The following is a 20870-nucleotide window of genomic DNA, read 5'->3' on the forward strand; positions in this document are numbered from 1 at the left end:
GTAGGCAGAGAGGCAGGCAGAGAGAGAGAGAGAGAGGAGGAAGCAGGCTCCCCGCCAAGCAGGGAGCCCGAAGCGGGACTCGATCCCAGGACCCCGAGATCATGACCTGAGCTGAAGGCAGCGGCCCAACCCACTGAGCCACCCAGGCGCCCCAATTTTTAGTTACATTCTTATGGCTTAGTTTACCCCCTTCACCTGTAAGAAGAAGACGCTTCTCAAAGTCACCTCTGTCCTTTCTACTCAGCTCTCTGCTTTTCTCATACTGTCCTCTAGCGAGAAATTACTTCTTGTTTCATGTAAGATTGTTGTCGCCTTTCTGGCCAAAGGTTAAGGAAAACCAGGAAGTATTTACTGAAGTCTACTTTTTATCTTAATATCTATTCTAATACATTGTTTACTTACTTAATATTTACAGAACACCCACACTTCTTACTCACATTACCAGTAAATGTGCAGCAGAACATTAAATTAAAGGATGAGTAATTAACAAATTGATGGATTCCAGAAAATACCCAGAGCTCTTTATTAATTTTATGAAAATAAATCTCTTCACTGGACTTTGAATTCATAGCCAAAAACAATTTCAAGCATGCTTATGTTCAAGTTCTAACTAAAGTCTTTGTATATTTTTATACTGTAATTTTCTAATTGTAGATGTATCAGAGGCAAACCCTCAAGTGGTATTTCAAAGCATATTTTTATTTTAAAAATTAAAATCTGTCATTTTCACTATGAAAGTAATATATATGCGTACTGTAAAGATATTTAAAATTCATATAAAAACTCAACTATAAGCTATCCAGGCTTGACCTTTTTTTTTTTTAATAATGCTCTTTTAAACTTATTTGTGATCAAGTCCTTGATTTTTTTATCTCTCTTTTTTTTTTTTTTTGAGTAGTCTCTACACCCTATGTAGGGCTCAAATTCATGACCCTTAGATTAAGAGTTGGATGCTATACCAATTAAACCAGCCAGGCACCTCCAGCCTACTGACTTTTTAACTGTTCAACACTATCTATCCATCTACCTACTTATTCACTCATTCACATATATGTGTACCACACACGCACACATACATGTTCACACACACATGTTAAACCAGATTTGTTTGTATATTAATGTTACACATAGTAGACTCAATTTAGATTTTGTGACAAAGGAGAATGTGGAAAATAAGGCCCTGTTAACTGTAAAGGAAAACAGAATGAAAATAGTCTCTAAATAAATTACTAAATTCAGCTTAACATGTGATTTGAGTTGAGAAATGACATTAGAACAATCCAAAGACCAGTGTACTCTAAACTCAAAAGGAAGTTGTCTGGGGGGGGGGGGTCTGTGCTGCCGAATAGTATTGTGTGGACCTCTTTCACCCCAGTACCTACAGTTCTACACAATATTTCATGGCTCAGTGGTTTTCTATTTTAGAATGTGCTTTAGTTTACTTCAGTAGTCCCCTTTTTAGGTTATAATCCAGTTTTAGCTATTCTGCATAGTGCTGTGGTAGATATTCTCATACATACTTTGCACACTTCTTTGATTATTTTTTTTAGGATAAACACTGTTGGGTCAGAGGGTTCATGCATTTTGAATCTGATTGCCAGACCACCCACCAGAAAGGAATAACAAATTCATTGTTACATCTGGGTAGACTTAGTTTATGCCCCGTTCTGTGCTCGCTGCACTGTGGATGTGTGGCCAGTGAGAGGCAAAGCCACAGCACTGACTCTGTATTATGATGGAGCTTATTATGCATTAGAATTGTGCACATTGGAGGAGTTCTGTGAAGTCTACCAGTGAGGAAAACGTTTACACTCACAACTTGGATTGCATGGTACTTGTTTTGAAAAGCAGTACTTTCTTTGGGCACCTGTGTGGCTCAGGTGGTTAAGCAGCTTCCTTCGGCTCAGGTCATGATCTCAGGGTCCTGGGATCGAGCCCCGCTCTGGCTCCTTGCTCAGTGGGGTCTCTGCTTGTCTCTCTCCCTCTGCCCCTGCTCTTGCTTGTGTGCTTCTCTCCCTCTCAAATAAAAAACAATCCTGAAAGAGAGAGAGAAGGAAAGAAGAAGGAAAGAAAGAGCAATACTTTCCCATCAGCAGTTAAACTGTGAGTGAGTCTTGGTGTTTTGCTGTTTATGGGACTTGGTCATAAGGCATGATCCTTTCTCACCTTAGATGAGTGACCGAGGAGGTGGTGTTCCTTTGAGGAAAATTGACAGACTCTTCAACTATATGTATTCAACTGCACCCCGGCCTCGTGTTGAGACGTCCCGAGCAGTGCCCCTGGTATGTGATTAAGAAATAACAAAGTGTAAAAGAAGAAGGAAGAATTGAATGTGTTTCTGTGAATTGGAAAAAAAGAATCAAATGAATACCAAATAAATTACCAAATAAATCAGTTAAGCAATTGTGTAGGGTATCCATGAGGGAGAAAGGAAGCTATTAGAAAAAAACACTTTACTCTGAATTTAAACAGCCTGTGGCTCATTTCTTCATTTGATTGAAAAGAGCACAAGAGAGCAAATATTGTTTTATAGTTCTTACTGCCATGCTGGATAGTGATATGTCAGTAGTTTCATGTGGTTAACCACATTTTGATATACTGTGTCTAATAGGAAGACTGAGTTACCAGTTTTGCTAGCATTTGGTCAACACTGATTGAATCTTCAGTGTTGATTTTTTTTTCCTCATGTACTTATAATTAGAAAAAAATCTCATAATCTAGACTCAGAAAAAAGCCTAGAGTTCTCATCACTTAATTGCCCACCTGGAAAAGGCTCAAATTGTAATTGTTGTGGTGGTATTTTTTATTGATTTCAGTCACCTGTTCTCGGGTTTCCTTGCTTTCAAAGCGCTTTGCCAAATATCTGACCTGTAACTTGGGGAGAACTATTCTTTTGGGCTTTGAAACTTCTCTGGCATATGTGTTGGAATTAGGCTAGAGCAGATGAAATGCAGTATAAATGAGTATAAAATAGATGGATCTATTTTAAATTCTTCCTAAGAAGTTACTAGAAGGACTTAGAGTTGTACCTGTTACACAGCACAGTTTCTGTAGCTCAGCTGTAATCTAGTTCATGTCTTACCATACTTTTAAAATGATTATGCCAGGACTGTGCTGCTCACATACAGGTGTGTATGCCTCCATGCACTGGCAGACAGACACAGTCAAATAACAAACATGAGCCCCTTCTTAGATTCTGATCTTACTGTAAGAAGTAAGGGAGGGAGGGGTATATAAATCACAAAGCTGTGGGTAGGGATGGTAAGGGATCCAGGGCTGGGAACAGGAGAGCTGTCACCACCCTGAATTGAAGGGAGAAGTTAATAGTGGAACCCAGAAGAAAGGATAGTAACCAAGCAGCTGCTTACACTCAAGGGGTCTAATCCCAAGGGAAGCTACCCTCAGCAGGAAGGAAACAGAGGAATGACTTCTGTGACTGGACTCCCTCTGAGCTACTACTGGGTTCCCCATTGTCTGGACCCACTGGAAGCAGAGGGCAGGGGAATCGTTGATAGCATCCTCTCAGGGCAAGGAGCCATGTGGAGAGTGGGTAGTTGATTTGGAAGGGTAAACAAACTCTGGTCAGAAAAGCCAAGGAATAAACAAATGGGAGAGGTAGATGAAACCAGAGCCTACATTTGTTAACAGCACTCTGATTCCTGAATCCGCGTAAGCTCTTAACTAAAGTGTTACATTGGAATATCATTGAACGTCTGGCTTGGTGATAAAAACTGTTTTTACACTTGTCCAAATGTTCTGCTTTGTATTAAAGAATTTGTAAGATTTATTCAGGTAAAGAAAGCCATTCCAGGAACTGGATACAGGATGAACAAAGACACAGAAATGAAAAATAACATTTGTTTGAGGAACTTAAGAGCTGGAGATTTGGTCCAGCTGGACTAGAAAGTGAGAGGCAGAGACCTGAGGTCTTGAAAGTTCTTTTTAGAAGCTTGAATTTTTATCTCAAGGCAGTGGGTTAGGGATGGTAGGCAGGTTGGTCATGGTGTTAGTGGCGATGTGCTTTGTAGGTTTTTAAACAGGGGAGTGATTCGTCAGTGAGTGACAAAGTGGACTTATGATTGATCTATCCAGGTTCAGAACACAGGCTGAAAATTCATGGTATGAAGTCAAGAGATGTATCTGAGACTGCCAACAAAGCTTTTTCTACTCTTGCTCCTAAAAGAGAGAAGATGTTTAATATGATATTGCCAAAAGCAATATTGGGATACCCTAGAGCAAGGCAGCAAAGAAGGCAGTGTGCTGTTCTAGGTCTACATGAGTCATTTTATAGAAAAAAGAAAAATGAGTTTTAAATGACCAGAGGGGATCCATCTAATGTAGTACCCCAACTAGGCTTCAGCTTGATCTGTATTAGTGGTTAGGTATTAACGAGCTCTTAGATGCAGGCTCTGATAGCTTCAGGATACTCAGAAGCATTCATTTTAACTAGAAAAGTATTTCACTGTGTGGCTTTCTAAATAGAATTTCACTTTTCTCATCTCACAGGCTGGGTTTGGTTATGGATTGCCCATATCACGTCTTTATGCCCAATACTTCCAAGGAGACCTAAAGCTATATTCTCTAGAGGGTTATGGGACAGATGCAGTCATCTACATTAAGGTAATAACTGTAGTCTTTTTGATTTAATGATAATTCTTTTGGTTATAAGAAAAGATGCCAGTATTTAGCTGTAATGAAATTTTCTTCTACCTCATCACTGTGAAGATATAAGAATATGGTTTTTACATAGGATCCCATGTATTTTCAGAAATGATCTCCTTAACTGGGGGAAAGGACACACTCTGACCTGTGATGATCAGAACTATAGCTGTTAACAGAAAAAAAGTCGGGCTGAAGTGGGAAATCACAAGTTATATATTACACAAATTTAATGTTAATGCAAAACACATGAATGGACATTGATCCCCCAATCTTTTGATGTACTGCCAGGGTCTTTTCTCCATATATGAGTCTGCAGATTCACGTTTCAGTTGTCTCTCCTGCAGAAGCTATACTTACCATGCATTGTTTTGATTTCTTTAAACAAAGAAACAACCAACTGCATAGTCCTTTTATTTATATGTAGTCCTTTACAGTGTCTTCTGACTCAGATCGAGCAATCTGTATATAACTTTTACTTCATGAGTCTTTCCAAAGCATTCATCTTAGTTTTCAAAGCACCTTCACCTACCCTCCATCCATCCATCCATCCATCCGTCCATTTATTTATTTGTTTGTTTATTTATTTTGCATTTTGTTTAAGCAATACTTGATTAAATTATGTGATTACAGTGATAGATGTGAGTGCATAAACATATTTGGGAATAAGCACAGGGGACGCTTGTCTGACATATAGCTTACCTGGTGGGAGCAGAAGCACTTAACCTACTGGTCTGTGGTGTTCCGTGTGTTTATCTGAGTTCAGCATATTTTACAGGGTTGGAAAGCCACCGAGCCCCACCAGCCCCCTGGATTGGTTAAGCAGTGGGCAGTTGGTACCTAACTTAGTGACTCAAGTTTCTTGTTCCGGCCACTAGATGGCACCTGTTTTATAGGAAATGGTGAAGACTGTGTAATGTAAAAAATAAGTTTATCCAAAAACGTTAAATTTTTTCAAGATAATAATTCTTTCTCTTTTCTTTTAAACCATCTCAATTGTGAATAACTTGAAAAGGGCAACATGAAGGTAACATTTTTATCACCAAACATAACATTTTTTATCTAGCCCATAAATCAAGTTCCGGTAGTTCTGGCATATTTAAAGAGAATATGTAGGTGAAAGGGGTTTTTTTCCACTTTGTAAAAAAGCAGAAGACCGGAATCTCATAAAATCATTAAAATCAGGGGCCTCCGTAGTGGCTCAGTCTGACTCTTGATACCACCTCAGCTTGTGATCTTCAAGTCATGAGTTCAAGCCCCCATTGGGCTCCACAGTGGATGTGGAGCCTACTTTAAAAAAAAAAAAATTAAAATCAATGTCAAAAATTTCCTTACCATTATCGGAATGAAATTTCATGTTCAATATTTTCTACGTCTTGGGCATACCCATGACCTAAGGTCAGAATCCTACTAAAATACCTTAACTTGAAGAAGATAAGGAGGAACATGGTTTATCTCAGGTTCCAGCAATTTGCAGGAAACTGAAACAGAACAGTGTGAATCAATGGTAATGATATGTTGGAAATGTGAAATGATGCACAATGCAGGTATCACATCCGCTATAACTGAAATTGGTGGCTCGAATGGCAGGAGAAGACACAGGGTCAAACCCAAGGCCAAGAATTTGTCAGTCAAAAGCCTTAGACATAGTTTTGTATTTATTGATAATGTTGTTATGATGACTTTTCAAAGTCTGTGACTATGCTGGAAAAAATAGTATTTTTTCTAACAAATAATTGAAATAGATTTCATGAAATGATTTTATAATTATGTATATTAAGGTGCATATGTCAGTTTTTATGCATTTACACTTAAATGGCTTTTTCAATTAACCAATTTCTGTTCTGGGTCATGTTTTTATAGGAAGCATCTCCTATACCTATGTAAAATTTCATTCCAGCAGCTTCCAGGCTGTTTGGACAATTACTGCAAACAAAAAACTCAATGTGCACACCAAGCAGTGCCATAGACTTAGTCAATAATGCATTGCAAATATGTACACTGTTTCAAAATGTATATAGATGGTGTGAATGATTAATAAAGTACAAATTCAGTAAAGCACTGTTTAATTTGGAGTAACCTTTTGCCACTGTATACTTTCTCAAATAGTGGATTCTAAAAAAAAAAAAAAATGGTAGACTTAGGTCCCACTTTTTCTTTCAGGCTTTGTCAACAGAATCGATAGAGAGACTCCCAGTGTATAACAAAGCTGCCTGGAAACATTACAACACCAACCATGAGGCTGATGACTGGTGTGTCCCCAGCAGAGAACCAAAAGACATGACAACATTTCGCAGTGCCTAGATACTCTTGGAACACCTGACAAATCCAGATGTGGCTTTTGTATAAAATTTGGAAGGGATGACGTTCAGAACTACATTATACCAAATACTTCACATGTTTTTTTTTTCAAAATTAACTATTTGGGTAGAACAAATGGAAAGCGAATTCCATTTATATCTGTTAAACCTCCTAAAGAATGAAATTGTACCTATTTTGCACTTATATTTTCACAGTTAATTGAGCATATTTTTAAACAACTGCAGTTTTGGTCAACTTTCCTCTTTATGGTAGACTTCAGAAGCATGGGAGTTTTGGGTTTCTGCAGAAAGCTGTGTGGTTTTTAAAGAACTTTTCATTTATGTGTGTTGGAAACCTTTCCTTAATGATTCTGAGTAGCTAGTTAGCCATCCACCTGTTTCTTGGAATTCTGCCATCCTTTCTTACTCTGTAATGACAGCTGTAATAAGATGGTCTTCTGATGTACCAGTGAGTAAGTAGAAAACAGTTGCCATGTAAATGGGGCGCTAGCCCCCTTTCAGCATCTACATGCATCACCTTCACTCTGAAGTTGATTTTTCATTTTTTAATTCCATTGCAGAGGATTGTAATGGGTTCCCTGTGGAGCTAAGCCAAGATCATAAGCAATCTACTCTGAATGTGCTTGTGATTAGTGCAGGGGGAAATTTTTATACTAAAAACAAATTAGCAGTAGCTAAAATTCTAGAGAAGAAATTGAGGTGGAAGTAGTGAGTCCACAAAATTGAACTATTGATTATTGAGATTACCTAGGGGAGCTTTTGAGAGACAGAGTTTTTTTGGGGGGGGTCTGACTCCAGACATACAGAATCAGACTCTCAACTGAGTCTGGGGCCCAGAAATATCAATTTTTAGAATGCTTCCCAGGTGACTCTGTTGCCTCACCTAGTTAGGAAACCACCCTTTTAAAGTGAATGTTATGAAGTAACAGAGATCTTTAGGTTTTGATTTTCACTTACTGTAAGGTCAGGCTTCTAGGCTCCAGGAGAGACCAACACTCTCAGGCCTGGTGCAATTAAAAGCAGGTAGACAAAGTGACTGCATGAGAACAGTCAGGTAACCGAAAAATCAGATCCATAAAAGCACAAGTATTGATGAAGAACATGTATTTTATAAGAAATATTTAGACTTTGTTATCAGGAAAAATTCAACCAGGGCTTATCGACAATTCTTTGCATTCATATGGTGATTTCTAGTTTACAAGTACTTTGGTGTAATATGATAACTCTGCTGGGCTTTACAACAGATGTAGAGCAGGTGGTATCATCCTTGTTTTGAGACTCAGAGTGTGGCCCAAGGTTGCACAGAATTGGAGTCAGGGCTTGAGTGGTCTCTGCTGATCACTGTTAGCTGCCAGGTCTGGGAAACGGTGAAATTAGGAGACTATATTATTAGTCAGACCTCGACTTTTAAGGTGACGGAACTATACTGAAAATGAATTTTAAGGGACGCCTGGGTGGCGCAGTTGGTTAAACGACTGCCTCCGGCTCAGGGCGTGATCCTGGAGTCCCGGGATCGAGTCCCACATCAGGCTCCCAGCTCCATGGGGAGTCTGCTTCGTTCTCTGACCTTCTCCTCGCTCGTGCTCTCTCTCACTGTCTCTCTCTCTCAAATAAATAAAATAAAATCTTTAAAAAAAAAAAAAAAAACTTTAAAAAAAAAAAAGAAAATGAATTTTAAAATAAGATTTTAAATATTTAAAAAACAGCTTTACTACTTAAAGGCAGGAACTTTATCTGGAAAATGCATTGGTCTAAAACACCTCATTCTCAAAAGGATTATGTAAGTTTAACAATTATGTATAAATTTGTAAATCAGAAGGGATGGAAGAGGGCAGTGAGTCCAGACCGTTATGTGAGAGGTGATAGTCCCGAGACTCAGGGTGAATGGTTTGCCTGGGCCTTCTTAGCCAATTTGACCAAATGTTGGAAAAAGAGAACTTTTACCCAATGTATCATTCCTTAATTATGTATTTTGTGAAAAATAATAGAATATGCTAATGGTGACTTATATTAGTTCAAGGTGTTACAGTTTATTAGCTTTAAATTATACTTTTTTGATAATGATGAAATACTTTAGAATTCTTTGAATCAAAATACTTTCTTTCCTAAATGAGACATTTGTATAACTGACATAAACTTGATGTTTTACTTATAAAACACTTTCCCTCCCTCCCCAAAATTAAAGTTTTTCTCTATTTATGAGCTAAGAATAATGTTTTTAAAGCAAAAGTGAAATGTTTTTCTTTTAGCTTCTTTTTAAGCTATAGCCTCTTTTTTACTTTGTTATATGGTAATGGACAGAAAATTACATAAAGTGTTTGAGGGGTAGCATTCTCCTCTATGGTTTCAAATCATTGTGCTACCTGGAAAGTTTTTAGATTCTTAACCTATTTTCTCCACCAGCATTTAGTGTGATGCCATGTAGATACAGAAGTATATAGAAGGATGAGAAATGGATACTAAGTGATTTTTTCTTATAACCTGGGCATTTAATAAATGTGCCAACATTTTTTAGGAAGATTCACAAAAATATTCTGCCCTATCCTTAAAATACTGGCTGACTTTAGATATCTTGATACTTAATAGTGATCACTTTCTTGCACTGTGAAGTTTTTACATGAAGATGTTGAAGTGGAAGTCTACCATATGATATTATAAAATGTTTTGTGTGTGGCAATAAACTGAAAACATGGACCAACTCTTACTTTGAAAATTAATTGGGTCAATTTATGGTTTTCTAATATATTTTTAAAATTAAAATCTCTTCCATTACCAAGTGTCAGTGTTCCATAAACATTCAGATAGTTGCAACTAGGTGGCTCACACTGAGACACTGTCTTCAGTAGAGGAAATGTTTGGAACTTAGGTCTCTAATGTGTATATTCTAATGGAGAAGGTGAGAGGTAGAATTTGTATGGTTTGAGTTATGCCAGGTTATAAATATCCAAAATCTACCGATGACTGACTCACTGCTTAAGTGAAGATCTTCTGTTGTGTGATTTTTGAAAGGTTGTATTAATGTGCTCTTTGAATAATTTCACAGTATAAGTAATGTAGGAAGGGCCTTTATTTGACTAGCATTACCCTCTGTACCCTCAATTGAAGAGTCAGAACTAAATCTAGTCAAAGGTAGATTCCTGTCTTTATTCCTGAATAATGGAACATGATGACAACTTCCCATCATTGTTAAATCCAGCAAGCTCCATAACCAACTCCATAGGTGAAAAAGTGGGGAAACCAACCACTAGTGTTCCTCTTCCTTTGTGGCCCGTGAGTGACTCATCAGAGAGGAAGCCAGAAATCACTCATCCAGTTTCAGTTTGTGTCTTCAATTGCTTTGTCATAAATGGAAAGTTTTCACTTAAGAAATGGTAAACAGCTATCTTTTACTCTATTAAACTACAGATTTTTGAGCAAAAATAGACAGTTTTCTTTCCAGGAAGGTAAACTAGAGAAACTTTCCTCTGAATGTTACATTCATTTGGGAATTATTTTCTCAAAGTCTAAAAGTGCACTTCCTGCAGTTGTCACATAGAATATTGCGAGGAATTCTGTAGTTTGGAATGGAAATGTTGACATTTGTTTATAATAAGTTCAAAGTGGTGAAAATTTCCTTTCAGAAACAGTTTATGAAGCCAGGACATTTTAAAAGTTTAACTCATATGTAAAAGGCCACAGTATTCTTGCCTTGCTTTTATACTTTGATGTCTTCCATTATCGAATCCAAAATACAATGGCTATAGTATTATAATACTGCTTAAAAATATGTATTTGTCTAAAAACTTTAAAAAGTCCATCTGATTACATAACTGAAATAGAACGAAATATAAATTGAGTGTCATTTATTTTACTCTATTACAGTATAAAAATCATCTGATTTGATACAAACTATTTCTTTTCATCATTTACTCTCAGTATCTCCCATAATTCCCAGTACATAGGAGGCACTTACAACTGTATGTTCTGTGAATGTGTAATGAATCATGAATTCAGCATGTGCCCTTTCTCAAAATGAACTCACACAAAAAGGAATCAGGGCAATAAAGAAAACTCTAAGTAGTAACCAGCATAAGAAACCTAGCCAAAGGATAAAATACAGAATAAAAGAAGTTGAAGGAATAGCAAAGCTGCACTACTAAAGCTATGGGTTTCTTTTAAAGTATAAAGAAGTAAGTGAGTTGAAAATGGAGCTACCCTACGACCCAGCAATTGCACTACTGGGTATTTACCCCAAAGATACAAATGTAGTGATCTGAAGGGGAACATGCACTCCAATGTTATAGCAGCAATGTCCCCAATAGCCAAACTGTGGAAAGAGCCCAGATGTCCATCAACAGATGAATGGATAAAGATATGGTGTGTGTATACACACACACACACACACAGGAATATTATGCAGTCATCAAAATGAAGTCATACCATTTGCAACTATGTGGATGGAACTAAAGGGCTAAACGAAATAAGTGAATCAGAGACAATTACCATATGATCTCACTGATAAGAGGAATTTGAGAAACAAGGCAGAAGATTGTAGGGGAAGGGAAGGGAAAATGAAACAAGATGAAACCAGAGAGGGAGACAAATCATAAGAGACTCTTAATCTCAGGAAACAAACTGAGGGTTGCTGGAGGGTAGTGGGGAGGGATAGGGTGGCTGGGTGATGGACATTGGGGAGGGTATGTGCTATGGAGAACACTGTGTATTGTGTAAGACTGATGAATCAGATCTGTACCCCTGAAACAATACATTATGTTGATAATGAAATTTTTTTTTAAACATTTTATTTATTTATTTGACAGACAGAAATCACAAGTAGGCAGGCAGAGAGAGAGAGGAGGAAGCAGGCTCCCCGCCGAGCAGAGAGCCCGATGCGGGGCTCGATCCCAGAACCCTGGGATCATGACCCGAGCCGAAGGCAGAGGCCTTAACCCACTGAGCCACCCAGGTGCCCCAATAATGAAATTAAAAAAAAATAATAAACACTATCCTTGAAAAAAGTTTTAAAATAAATAGAAATAAAAATTTTAAAAAGTAAATGAGCGAACACTGTTAGGGTAGGTGTGGCAGCAAAGAGCAGGAGACGGTACCACTGGGAGCCTTTGTAAGCTGCATCAAAAGGGCTACTGCCAGTAATGAATCATGGAACACTACATCAAAAACTAAGGAAGTACTGTATGGTGGCTCACATAACATAATAACAAAATAAAATAAATGTAAAGAACATTCTGTGTAAAAGCAAAAAAAGGGGGGAGCAGAGAAACAAGTAGCAAGGACTAATCAGGGGGAAAAAGACCCAAATGAACAGTATTTAGATAAAAACAAGAAAATATAACTACAAGTAGAGATTGAAAATAATTGTAAGAATACCATTAACTGGGGCGTCTGGGTGGCTCAGTGGGTTAAATCCTCTGCCTTCGGCTCAGTCATGGTCTCAGGGTCCTGGGATCAAGCCCCACGTCTCTCTGCTCAGCGGGGAGCCTGCTTCCTCCTTCTCTCTGCCTGCCTCTCTGCCTACTTGTAATCTCTGTCTATCAAATAAATAAAATCTTTTAAAAAAAGAATACCGTTAACTGTATGATCAAAATTTTGAAAATGTAAAAGAAATGGATTCATCCAAGAGATTTTGGCAATTTAAATCAACCAATAACTACTAAGGAAATAGAATTAGTAATCATAATGACACCTCACCAAATAGGAGAAGCGAGATGGAGGAAATCAGAGAGAGACAAACCATGAGAGACTGTGGACTCTGAGAAACAAACTGAGGGTTTTGGCGGCGGCAGGGGGGTGGGTTTGGGGTGAGCCTGGGAGGGCACGTATTGCATGGAGCAGTGGGTGTGGTGCATAAACAATGAATTTTGGAACACTGGAGATAAATAAAATGAAAAAAAAGAGAAAAGAAAATGACATAAAAAAAAACAAGAAGCTGGTAATTCCTTTTTTTTTTTTAAGATTTTTATTTATTGGGGTGCCTGGGTGGCTCAGCGGGTTAAAGCCTCTGCCTTCGGCCCAGGTCATGATCCCAGGACCCTGGGATTGAGCCCCACATCGGGCTCTCTGCTCAGTGCAGAGCCTGCTTCTCTCTCTCTCTCTGCCTGCCTCTGTGCCTACTTGTGTTCTCTGTCAAATAAATAAATAAAGTCTTAAAAAAAAAAAAGATTTTTATTTATTTATTTGATGGAGACACAGTGAGAGAGAGAACACAAGCAGGGGTAGTAGGAGAGGGAGAAGGAGAAGCAGGCTTCCCTCTGAGCATGGAGCCTCATGCGGGGCTTGGTTCCAGGAACCTGGGATTATGACCTGAACCAAGGGCAGATGCTTAACCAACTGAGCCATGCAGGTGCCCCCAATAATACCTATGTTAAAGAAACTTATAGAGAATAGAAAAAGAAAGCCACCTAATCCATTTCATAAAGTTTGTAAAATCTCAAAGCTAAACTTCATCATGCACAGTATGGAAAATCAATTTATATACTAATCTTATGAACATAGAGGAAAAGTTTTCCAGTAAAATAGGAGCAAACTGACATAATAGCGTATAAAAAATAATATGTCACAAACTAAGTGGGGAATTCAAAGATGTTTCAGTATCTGAAAAATTTTATAATTTATCATACTACAAGTTAAAATTCAATATTCAATTATCATATGGTTTCACTTATTTGTGGAGCATAACAAATAGCATGGAGGACAAGGGGAGATGGAGAGGAGAAGGGAGTTGAGGGAAATTGGAAGGGGAGGTGAGCCATGAGAGACTATGGACTCTGAAAAACAATCTGAGGGTTTTGAAGGGGCGGGGGATGGGAAGTTGGGGGAACCAGGTGGTGGGTATTAGAGAGGGCACAGATTGCATGGAGCACTGGGTGTGGTGCAAAAAACAATAAATACTGTTACACTGAAAAAATAAATAAATTTTTAAAAATTCAATATTCAGACAGAAAATTCAATACCATTTTATTATTTTGAATTAGAGTTTAGTCATAATTACAATGGCTTGACTCATGATACAGGCCACTGCTGGATGTTACAATCAACTGGATGGTGGTAGTCAGATGTAAGACATACCCTGGAATTGTCTGTTGGTTTGAGTCCATGTCAGCCCTGCCATGGACAATGTAATTAGTACCAAGTCCGAAGCTTCACCGTTTGCCAGGCAGAAGCTCTCGCCTGGGACTTCCTCCTCCTAACTCTGATCCAATACTTTGAAGTATGGAAGAAAGAAACATCCAATGTCTTTGTGTTTGGGCAAATAAAGTTTGTAAAAAGGCCTAGTGTTTTTGACAAGCACATTTGTTTGATAAAGCTTAACCTTTCTCAATCTATAGTAGCAAATCTTCATTTTGGAGAAAAATCTCTTCCATCTCAAAATCAGCCTTCAGTGACCAACAAAAGCAACCAACAGGAACAATCACCAATGAGGAACTATCAGGCAATTGCGCTTTTTCTGTAGTGCCCAGCTGACCTTGATTTTTGCTCTTGGGTCAGGGTATGTTTTCACAAAGCCTTAGTTAACAAATGAAGTTACAGTTAAGTCCTTGTAAGCAATGCTTCTCAGACATCCATGTGCACAAGACAAACCAAGGGATCTTGAGAAGGCACAGATTCTGATTCAGCAAGTCTGAAGTGGGGTTTGAGATTCTGCACTGCTAACAAGACTCCAACATACTGTTGCTGCTGGTCCATGGATCACACTTTGAAAAGCAAGGGTTTAGAGACCTTGGGAGAAACTGCTATCAGTATCCCAAGAGACTAACTGAAGAGATTAAACCAGTTGCAGTGTGAGTGGGGAGCCAGTTAGATCTGGTAAGATGTTAAAAGTACCCAGAAGGGCTAGGTTGGATCCATTCCTGATACTCAAGAGTACTTGGCAGGTGTTGCCATGACCTTGAGATCCAAACTCATTAATTAACTTTAGTAAAATCTGAGTTATAAGGATCTTTCCTAGTGGAATATGTGACTAGTGGAAGTCCTGATTAATGCAAGGAAGTGATGCCCATGTGTAATATTCATCATTTCATAGGAGCTTATGGGTGATGACAGCAAATTTGGTGGACAATGATAGTTTCACTAGCCTCCTTATTGTCTGCTCTAGGCAATAAGCAAAGTCTTCTGGTAGTGGGAAACACGGGACCAAGACCTAAAGAGCTGGCACTGAAGGCAGTGTGAGATAGGCAGGATTTGGTATGGCCCCTTACAGGAAGGTCTAAGTGATGGTTTCCCATCATGTGGATCTAGTCTCCAGGATATAGATCTTGACAGGGCACAAAATAAATAGCCAATAAGAACTCTTATACCTGTGAAAGTAATGTTTTGCAATAATTTAGCAGATGATGCGGTAATTGAGCACAATCTATTACATGACTGTCCCGTGAGTGGGTGACTTCTGAGGGTATAGTGAAAGAGACTTAGTTTATAACCTGGCTGGAACAGTGGATGCCCTTGTCACTATTAATAGGCAAAAAACATTCAAATTGATATGTGGAAAAATCCTCCTGAGATTTTGACTGTGGTATGTTAAATCTGCAGATCAGTTTGAGAATTCACATCTTGACAACACTGAGTCTTTCGATCGATAAATCTCAATTTATTTAGATCATCTTTGATGCTTTCATCAGCTTTGCAGCTGAGCATACAGATCCTGCACACACTTTGTTAGATTTAAATCTACGTATTTAATTTTTGAGAGCTAATATAAATATTCTTTAAAAATCTTTTTGTTCTCTAATTGCTCATTGCTAGTATATGTCACCCTTAAAATCTCCAGTACATCACCTCAGAATAAATCATGCTTCTGAAGTTTTACTGAGAACTGGAGATAGCTGAATAAGATAGCTTTCCATTTACTTCATTTGGTCCTTGATGTGGTCTTCATTATTGAGTAAATGGCAGTATGTCCAATGAATGTCATGACCTTGCCTGCCTTTGTAGTCCCCTCCATCTAGACTATCATTTGTTTGACTTCACTTGGGAGGGTCAGCAGTATAATTTCACCATCCTGCCCTAGGGCTGTTGAAATTTTCTTATGCTACGATATGGGCTCACCAGACCATTTCTCTAGTTCTGTCTTTAACTGAGGTTACTTGGAGCTTTATATTGATTATGTCCCTATCCATGCATCATCAAGGGCATTGATCGCTGAAGCCCTTCTGTCACTCATCTCCATAATGACAGACAGGAGATGGCTTATTAAACAAGTACAGGTGGGCACCTGGGTGGCTCAGTGGGTTAAAGCCTCTGCCTGCAGCTCAGATCATGATCCCAGGGTCCTGGGAACGAGCCCTGCATCGGGCTCTCTGCTCAGCAGGGATCCTGCTTCCTCCTCTCTCTCTGGCTGCCTCTCTGCCTACTTGTGATCTGTCTGTCAAATAAATAAATAAAAATCTTTAAAAATAAAAAAAAATTTCTTGGCAAAGCAAGTACAAGGTTTGAAATCTTAGCCCCACAGCGATTTGTAGGTGTCATGCTTGACATTCTCGAGGCTTTTAGAGAAAAATTTTGCCTCTATGGACTCTGTGCTGGCCCATGGAGCCTTCTTAAGAGTCTCTCTCCCTCTCCCTTCTCCTCCCTAAAAGAAAAAAAAAAAAATTAGGAAACTTGGGATTGGTTGGCCCATTTAGTTACTAACACAACTTTATTACTCTCCCCAGCATCTTACTTCAATCCATCTATTTGTTCTATGTCAGTCTTCTAACCTATAAGTGAAGGCCCAGTCAACAGGAGGCACAGGTCAGAAGTGAATATCATAATGCATCCCTCTATTCTACTCTGAACACTCAAGGACACTGGAGACCTTTATGTAGGATACACATGCCTACAGGAGTCTTTGAGTAAAGCTGTGCCTAATAGGTTTCCTTAGATTTTAATATTAATCTTCGTCCTGTTAATGCCAATATTAATTGTTACAAAATAAAATCACCTACCTTGCTTCCCTCTTGCCAACACAGGGGTGGGATCATGGAATGATATTTACCACCTGTTTGAAAAGAAGTAGGTGGATATCAGCATGTAGATATTCACTAATCACCCACTCCCCTTAAGAACATGGTAGATGCCATAACCTTTTTAAAAATTTATTTATTTATTTATTTATTTGACAGAGATCACAAGTAGGTAGAGAGACAGGCAGAGAGAGAGAGGAGGAAGCAGGCTCCCCGCTGAGCAGAGAGCCCAATGTAGGGCTCAATCCCAGGACCCTGGGATCATGACCTAAATGGAAGGAAAGGGCTTTAACCCACTGAGCCACGCAGGCTCCCCATAGATGCCATAGCTTGTACTGTCCAGATCACCCTTCTCCCCAAAACCTATGTGTCACATTACACCTATACAAACACACACACAGAGTTTGTGTGACCATAAAACTCTTTACTATTATAGATATAAATCATTGACTTCTGTGGATATCCCAAAGATGGCATCTCTGGTGCCCCTGCTTAGTCCTATGCCTAAATGGGTCGATAGTCAATCATACTTGATGGGAATGTGATGCCTGGGAGAAGAATGCAAGCCGGTTTAACAACAGATGACAGATTTGAGTATATAGTCTAATTTGGAGTGTATACTGCAAATATTGATTTGTCCCAGTAGGAAGTTGGGTGCTGTAGCAAAACCAAGCTTTTGTCTGCATCATCTGGGAAGTAAAATATATAATATCTCCTCTCTCTTAGAACTTAATCAGATGTTTAGTCAGTATCCACAGCATCCACATGCCAGGGATGATGTAATAAATGCTTGCTATTTTTGTGGTAGCCCGCCATCTTTTGAAGGGTCTTTTGGTATCTGAGTAAAGCTCCATGTTATGAGTATTGTTCCCTCAAGTCTCCTTTGCTGCTAGAATACAGACAGCAACTTGGTGCTGACAATTAGAAACATAAGCAACATGAGAAACAAGCTCTGTGCAGTTTCTCATATCGCTGGCATGACTGTGGCACCTCTATCTTGCTTTCAGAAAGAGGGCATCATGGTTGCAAGGTCAAGTTCCTGAATCAGAAATGGCGACAGTGCAGGTGTTGGTAGGTGCGGCAGTAAAGTTGAGTTCCCAGGGTTCTCAGTGGTGACAGAAAAAATAGTAGTGATTTTAGCCCCAGTCCTCTTTTTTTAAACATTTTTTCCTTGTCCAGGTGAAATTCACACAACCTAAAACTAACCATTTTCAGTGCAGTTCAGTGGGACTCAGGACATCACAAGGTTGTACAACCACCACCTCTCTCCAGTTCCAAAGCATTTTCATCACCCCAAAAGGAAACCTTGCATCCATTAGCAGTGGTAGTTTCTTTTTCATGTTAGTTTTGTAGGATGATTTGGGATATTATTCTTGGGAACTTACCGAGAATTTCTTTTCTACAGTGGTATAATTATGCAAGATCAAAAATATGCAAGGGTAAGTCTATAGAAACAGTTTGTGCCTAAATTAACTCTTGGACATATTGTCTTCAAAGGAATGTTTCAAACCAGCCAAAGACTAACATCAACATGCTTACATTTGAGTCAATTTTAACTTAAAAATCTAAAATCGTAAGTGCATTGGTTTTTTTATGAGTTTGGAAATAGAATCAGAAAATTGTGAAAATAGAATTGGTTAAGTCGTGTCTACGGTTCTGTCCGAAACCACCGTAGATCACACTTCTCTCTAAGGCACAGTTTGAACCAGTTGAGGATTATGACTTTGACATGCCTCCCGTTGTCTTGCGCCCCTCAGCCTGCCTCACACCAAATGAGATGTGCTGTTGCCCCAGGGCAAGCCAGCTCTCACTGCCTGGGTAGTGCCATCACTGTAGCTGCAGGCCTTCAGCCAATGCCAAGTTCCCTGTTCCTTCTGACCACGCAGATGGACTGAGATGGGAGGGGCAGGCGTGGGATAGCAAATCCAAAACTATGGCACTAGGGATGAGATTGGCCAAACTCCAAGTCGAGGATGATCCTCTGTCTGGCATAGCAGATCCAGCCCTAGGGGAGTAGTTTCAGTACAGCCAACTTCAAGGACCCCCAGGCAGCAGGGGAAAGAAGCAGTGGGTGAGGGAGGAGTAGTGACTGAAGGAAATCTCAGGAGGGGAACAATAATTAGCAACTGACATTGTATCTGTAGCATCCATTTCAGGACAGTCTACCATATCCAGGGGATACTCACCCTCTAATGTGTTTCTTGGGCAATTATCTAGAAATGAATATTTTTTACAAGAACTGTGTTCAGTATTAGTCTATAGTTGTTTAAGCAGTATCAAATGATGTGCAGTTTTTGTAGTATAAAGCAAAAGTCTGAATTAAGGATCATTAATACTAGTCTACTTAATACTTGACTCAGCTGTGGGTGAACCCCCAATGAAAAATGCTAAAAATAAAAGGTAAATTTAAAAGTCCCATCAAGCTAAATTGTGCAAGTGTTTATGATTCTTTGTGCTTTTAGTCTGTCCATGTGAAACCCAATCCATAGATTTACCAATCTATGGTACCCAAACTTATTTTTTATTCTTTTAGATTTTATCTTTTCACTTATTTAATTTTCTTCAATATGATTAAAATCTCTACTATTCTCTATTATATTTTATTCATTTTTGTATGAGGCACTTAAGCCCCTTAAAAACAATTAAAGTATATTTATTTTATGATTGCTTATCTATTGAAATATATTTTTGAGTGCCTACTGTATACCAGGCATTATGAAAAGCACTGGCACAAAGGGATGGCTTTTCCACGTCATGGAATTAAATTTCTCTTTCTCCAATTCATTTAATAGCCACTCAGTTGATTGGGTTTCATTTTCAGTTCAAAAATTTGGAGGCTCAGGGCACCTGGGTGGCTTAGTTGGTTAAGCATCTGACTCGATTTCAGCTCAGGACATGATCTCAGGGGCCTGGGATCTAGCCACATGTTGGGCTCTGTGCTTAGTGTGGAGTCTTCTTGTCCTTCTCCCTCTGTTCCTCCCCCTGCATGTTCTCTCTCGCAAATAAATAAATAAATAAAATACTTAAAAACAAATAAAAAGAAAGAAAAAAGAAAATTTGGAGGCTCATAGATAATTGGATATTTTCTCTTTTAAAAAATATTTTAAATTAATTAATTGATTTATTTATAAAGATTTATTTATTTGGGGGGCAGCGGGAGAGAGAATCTCTAGCTGACTACCTGCTGAGTGGGGAGCCCCACAAGGTATTTGGTCCTCCAACACCTGGATATTTTCATAAATTACATTCAATTGTATAACTTTGAATTTCTATAGTGAAAAATCATATTAAGTCCCAAATCATGGAAGGTTATTGTGACTTATTACAGTAGGCAAAACTAAAAATATCCTTGCCTTGGATATTCTGTTTTCTTACAGGGTTGGAATTAATAGTGGGTGTTTTGAAGGTTTACTAAATGTACTTTCAATTTCAGATCAGCAGATAGCAGCACTTGATTTCAGTTTCGGCGAAAGTGGCAGAGGCATTCTGTGTAATGTTATGACAAGTACACTCAAAGCCTCCAGCAAATGACTCTTTTTTATGATTATTTCTTTTCAGTGTAACAGTATTCATTGTTTTTGCACCACACCCAGTGCCCAGCAAATGACTCTTAAAGTGAAAACTTAACACATTCAAATACAAGATACCATGTTTTGTCTTAGAAGGGGGAACACAGTGGTACTTTGGCCAAGTACCTTTATGAGACTGACACGCTGCCTACTGCGCTAAGGAGGCAACTTGGCCAAGTACCTTTAATTTAACAAGGTAAGAGATACCTTTTATTACTCTTCAGTGTAAACAACAGGACTTTTTCCTGTTAAGGAGCATATAAAGCACAATCTGAAATTTTATTTACTATAATAGAAAGAAAATGTTATGTTTTTCTCTGATTAACTTTTCTCAGGAGCATTCTAAGTGACATGAATTTGATTTACTGCAATTTGCTGTATTA

At 38.6% G+C, this 20870-nt stretch overlaps 1 protein-coding gene and 1 long non-coding RNA gene across 3 annotated transcripts in view; one reads left to right on the forward strand and one right to left on the reverse strand.

Annotated features, from left to right (window-relative positions):
• The window catches only part of PDK1 (pyruvate dehydrogenase kinase 1), a 31162-nt gene extending 22681 nt beyond the window's left edge, over positions 1–8481 (forward strand). The window contains exons 9-11 of the mRNA XM_044242345.1: positions 2172–2282; positions 4507–4620; positions 6823–8481. Of these exons, the coding sequence (XP_044098280.1) occupies positions 2172–2282; positions 4507–4620; positions 6823–6963 (366 nt within the window). The 3' untranslated portion in view covers positions 6964–8481. The remainder of the gene's footprint in view (positions 1–2171; positions 2283–4506; positions 4621–6822) is intronic.
• The window catches only part of LOC122902597, a 60915-nt gene that overhangs the window by 376 nt on the left and 39669 nt on the right, over positions 1–20870 (reverse strand). The window contains exons 3-5 of one of the 2 annotated variants that reach the window (XR_006383830.1): positions 16901–16953; positions 2167–2279; positions 1996–2036 (exon numbers count right to left, since the gene is read on the reverse strand). This is a non-coding gene — a long non-coding RNA (uncharacterized LOC122902597). Of the gene's footprint in view, positions 1–1995; positions 2037–2166; positions 2280–16900; positions 16954–20870 lie in introns of those variants that run through there. The other variant, XR_006383829.1, reaches the window with a different exon arrangement.

This window comes from Neovison vison, chromosome 3 (genome assembly GCF_020171115.1).
Source record: "Neovison vison isolate M4711 chromosome 3, ASM_NN_V1, whole genome shotgun sequence".
Classification (NCBI taxonomy): Eukaryota; Metazoa; Chordata; class Mammalia; order Carnivora; family Mustelidae; genus Neogale; species Neogale vison.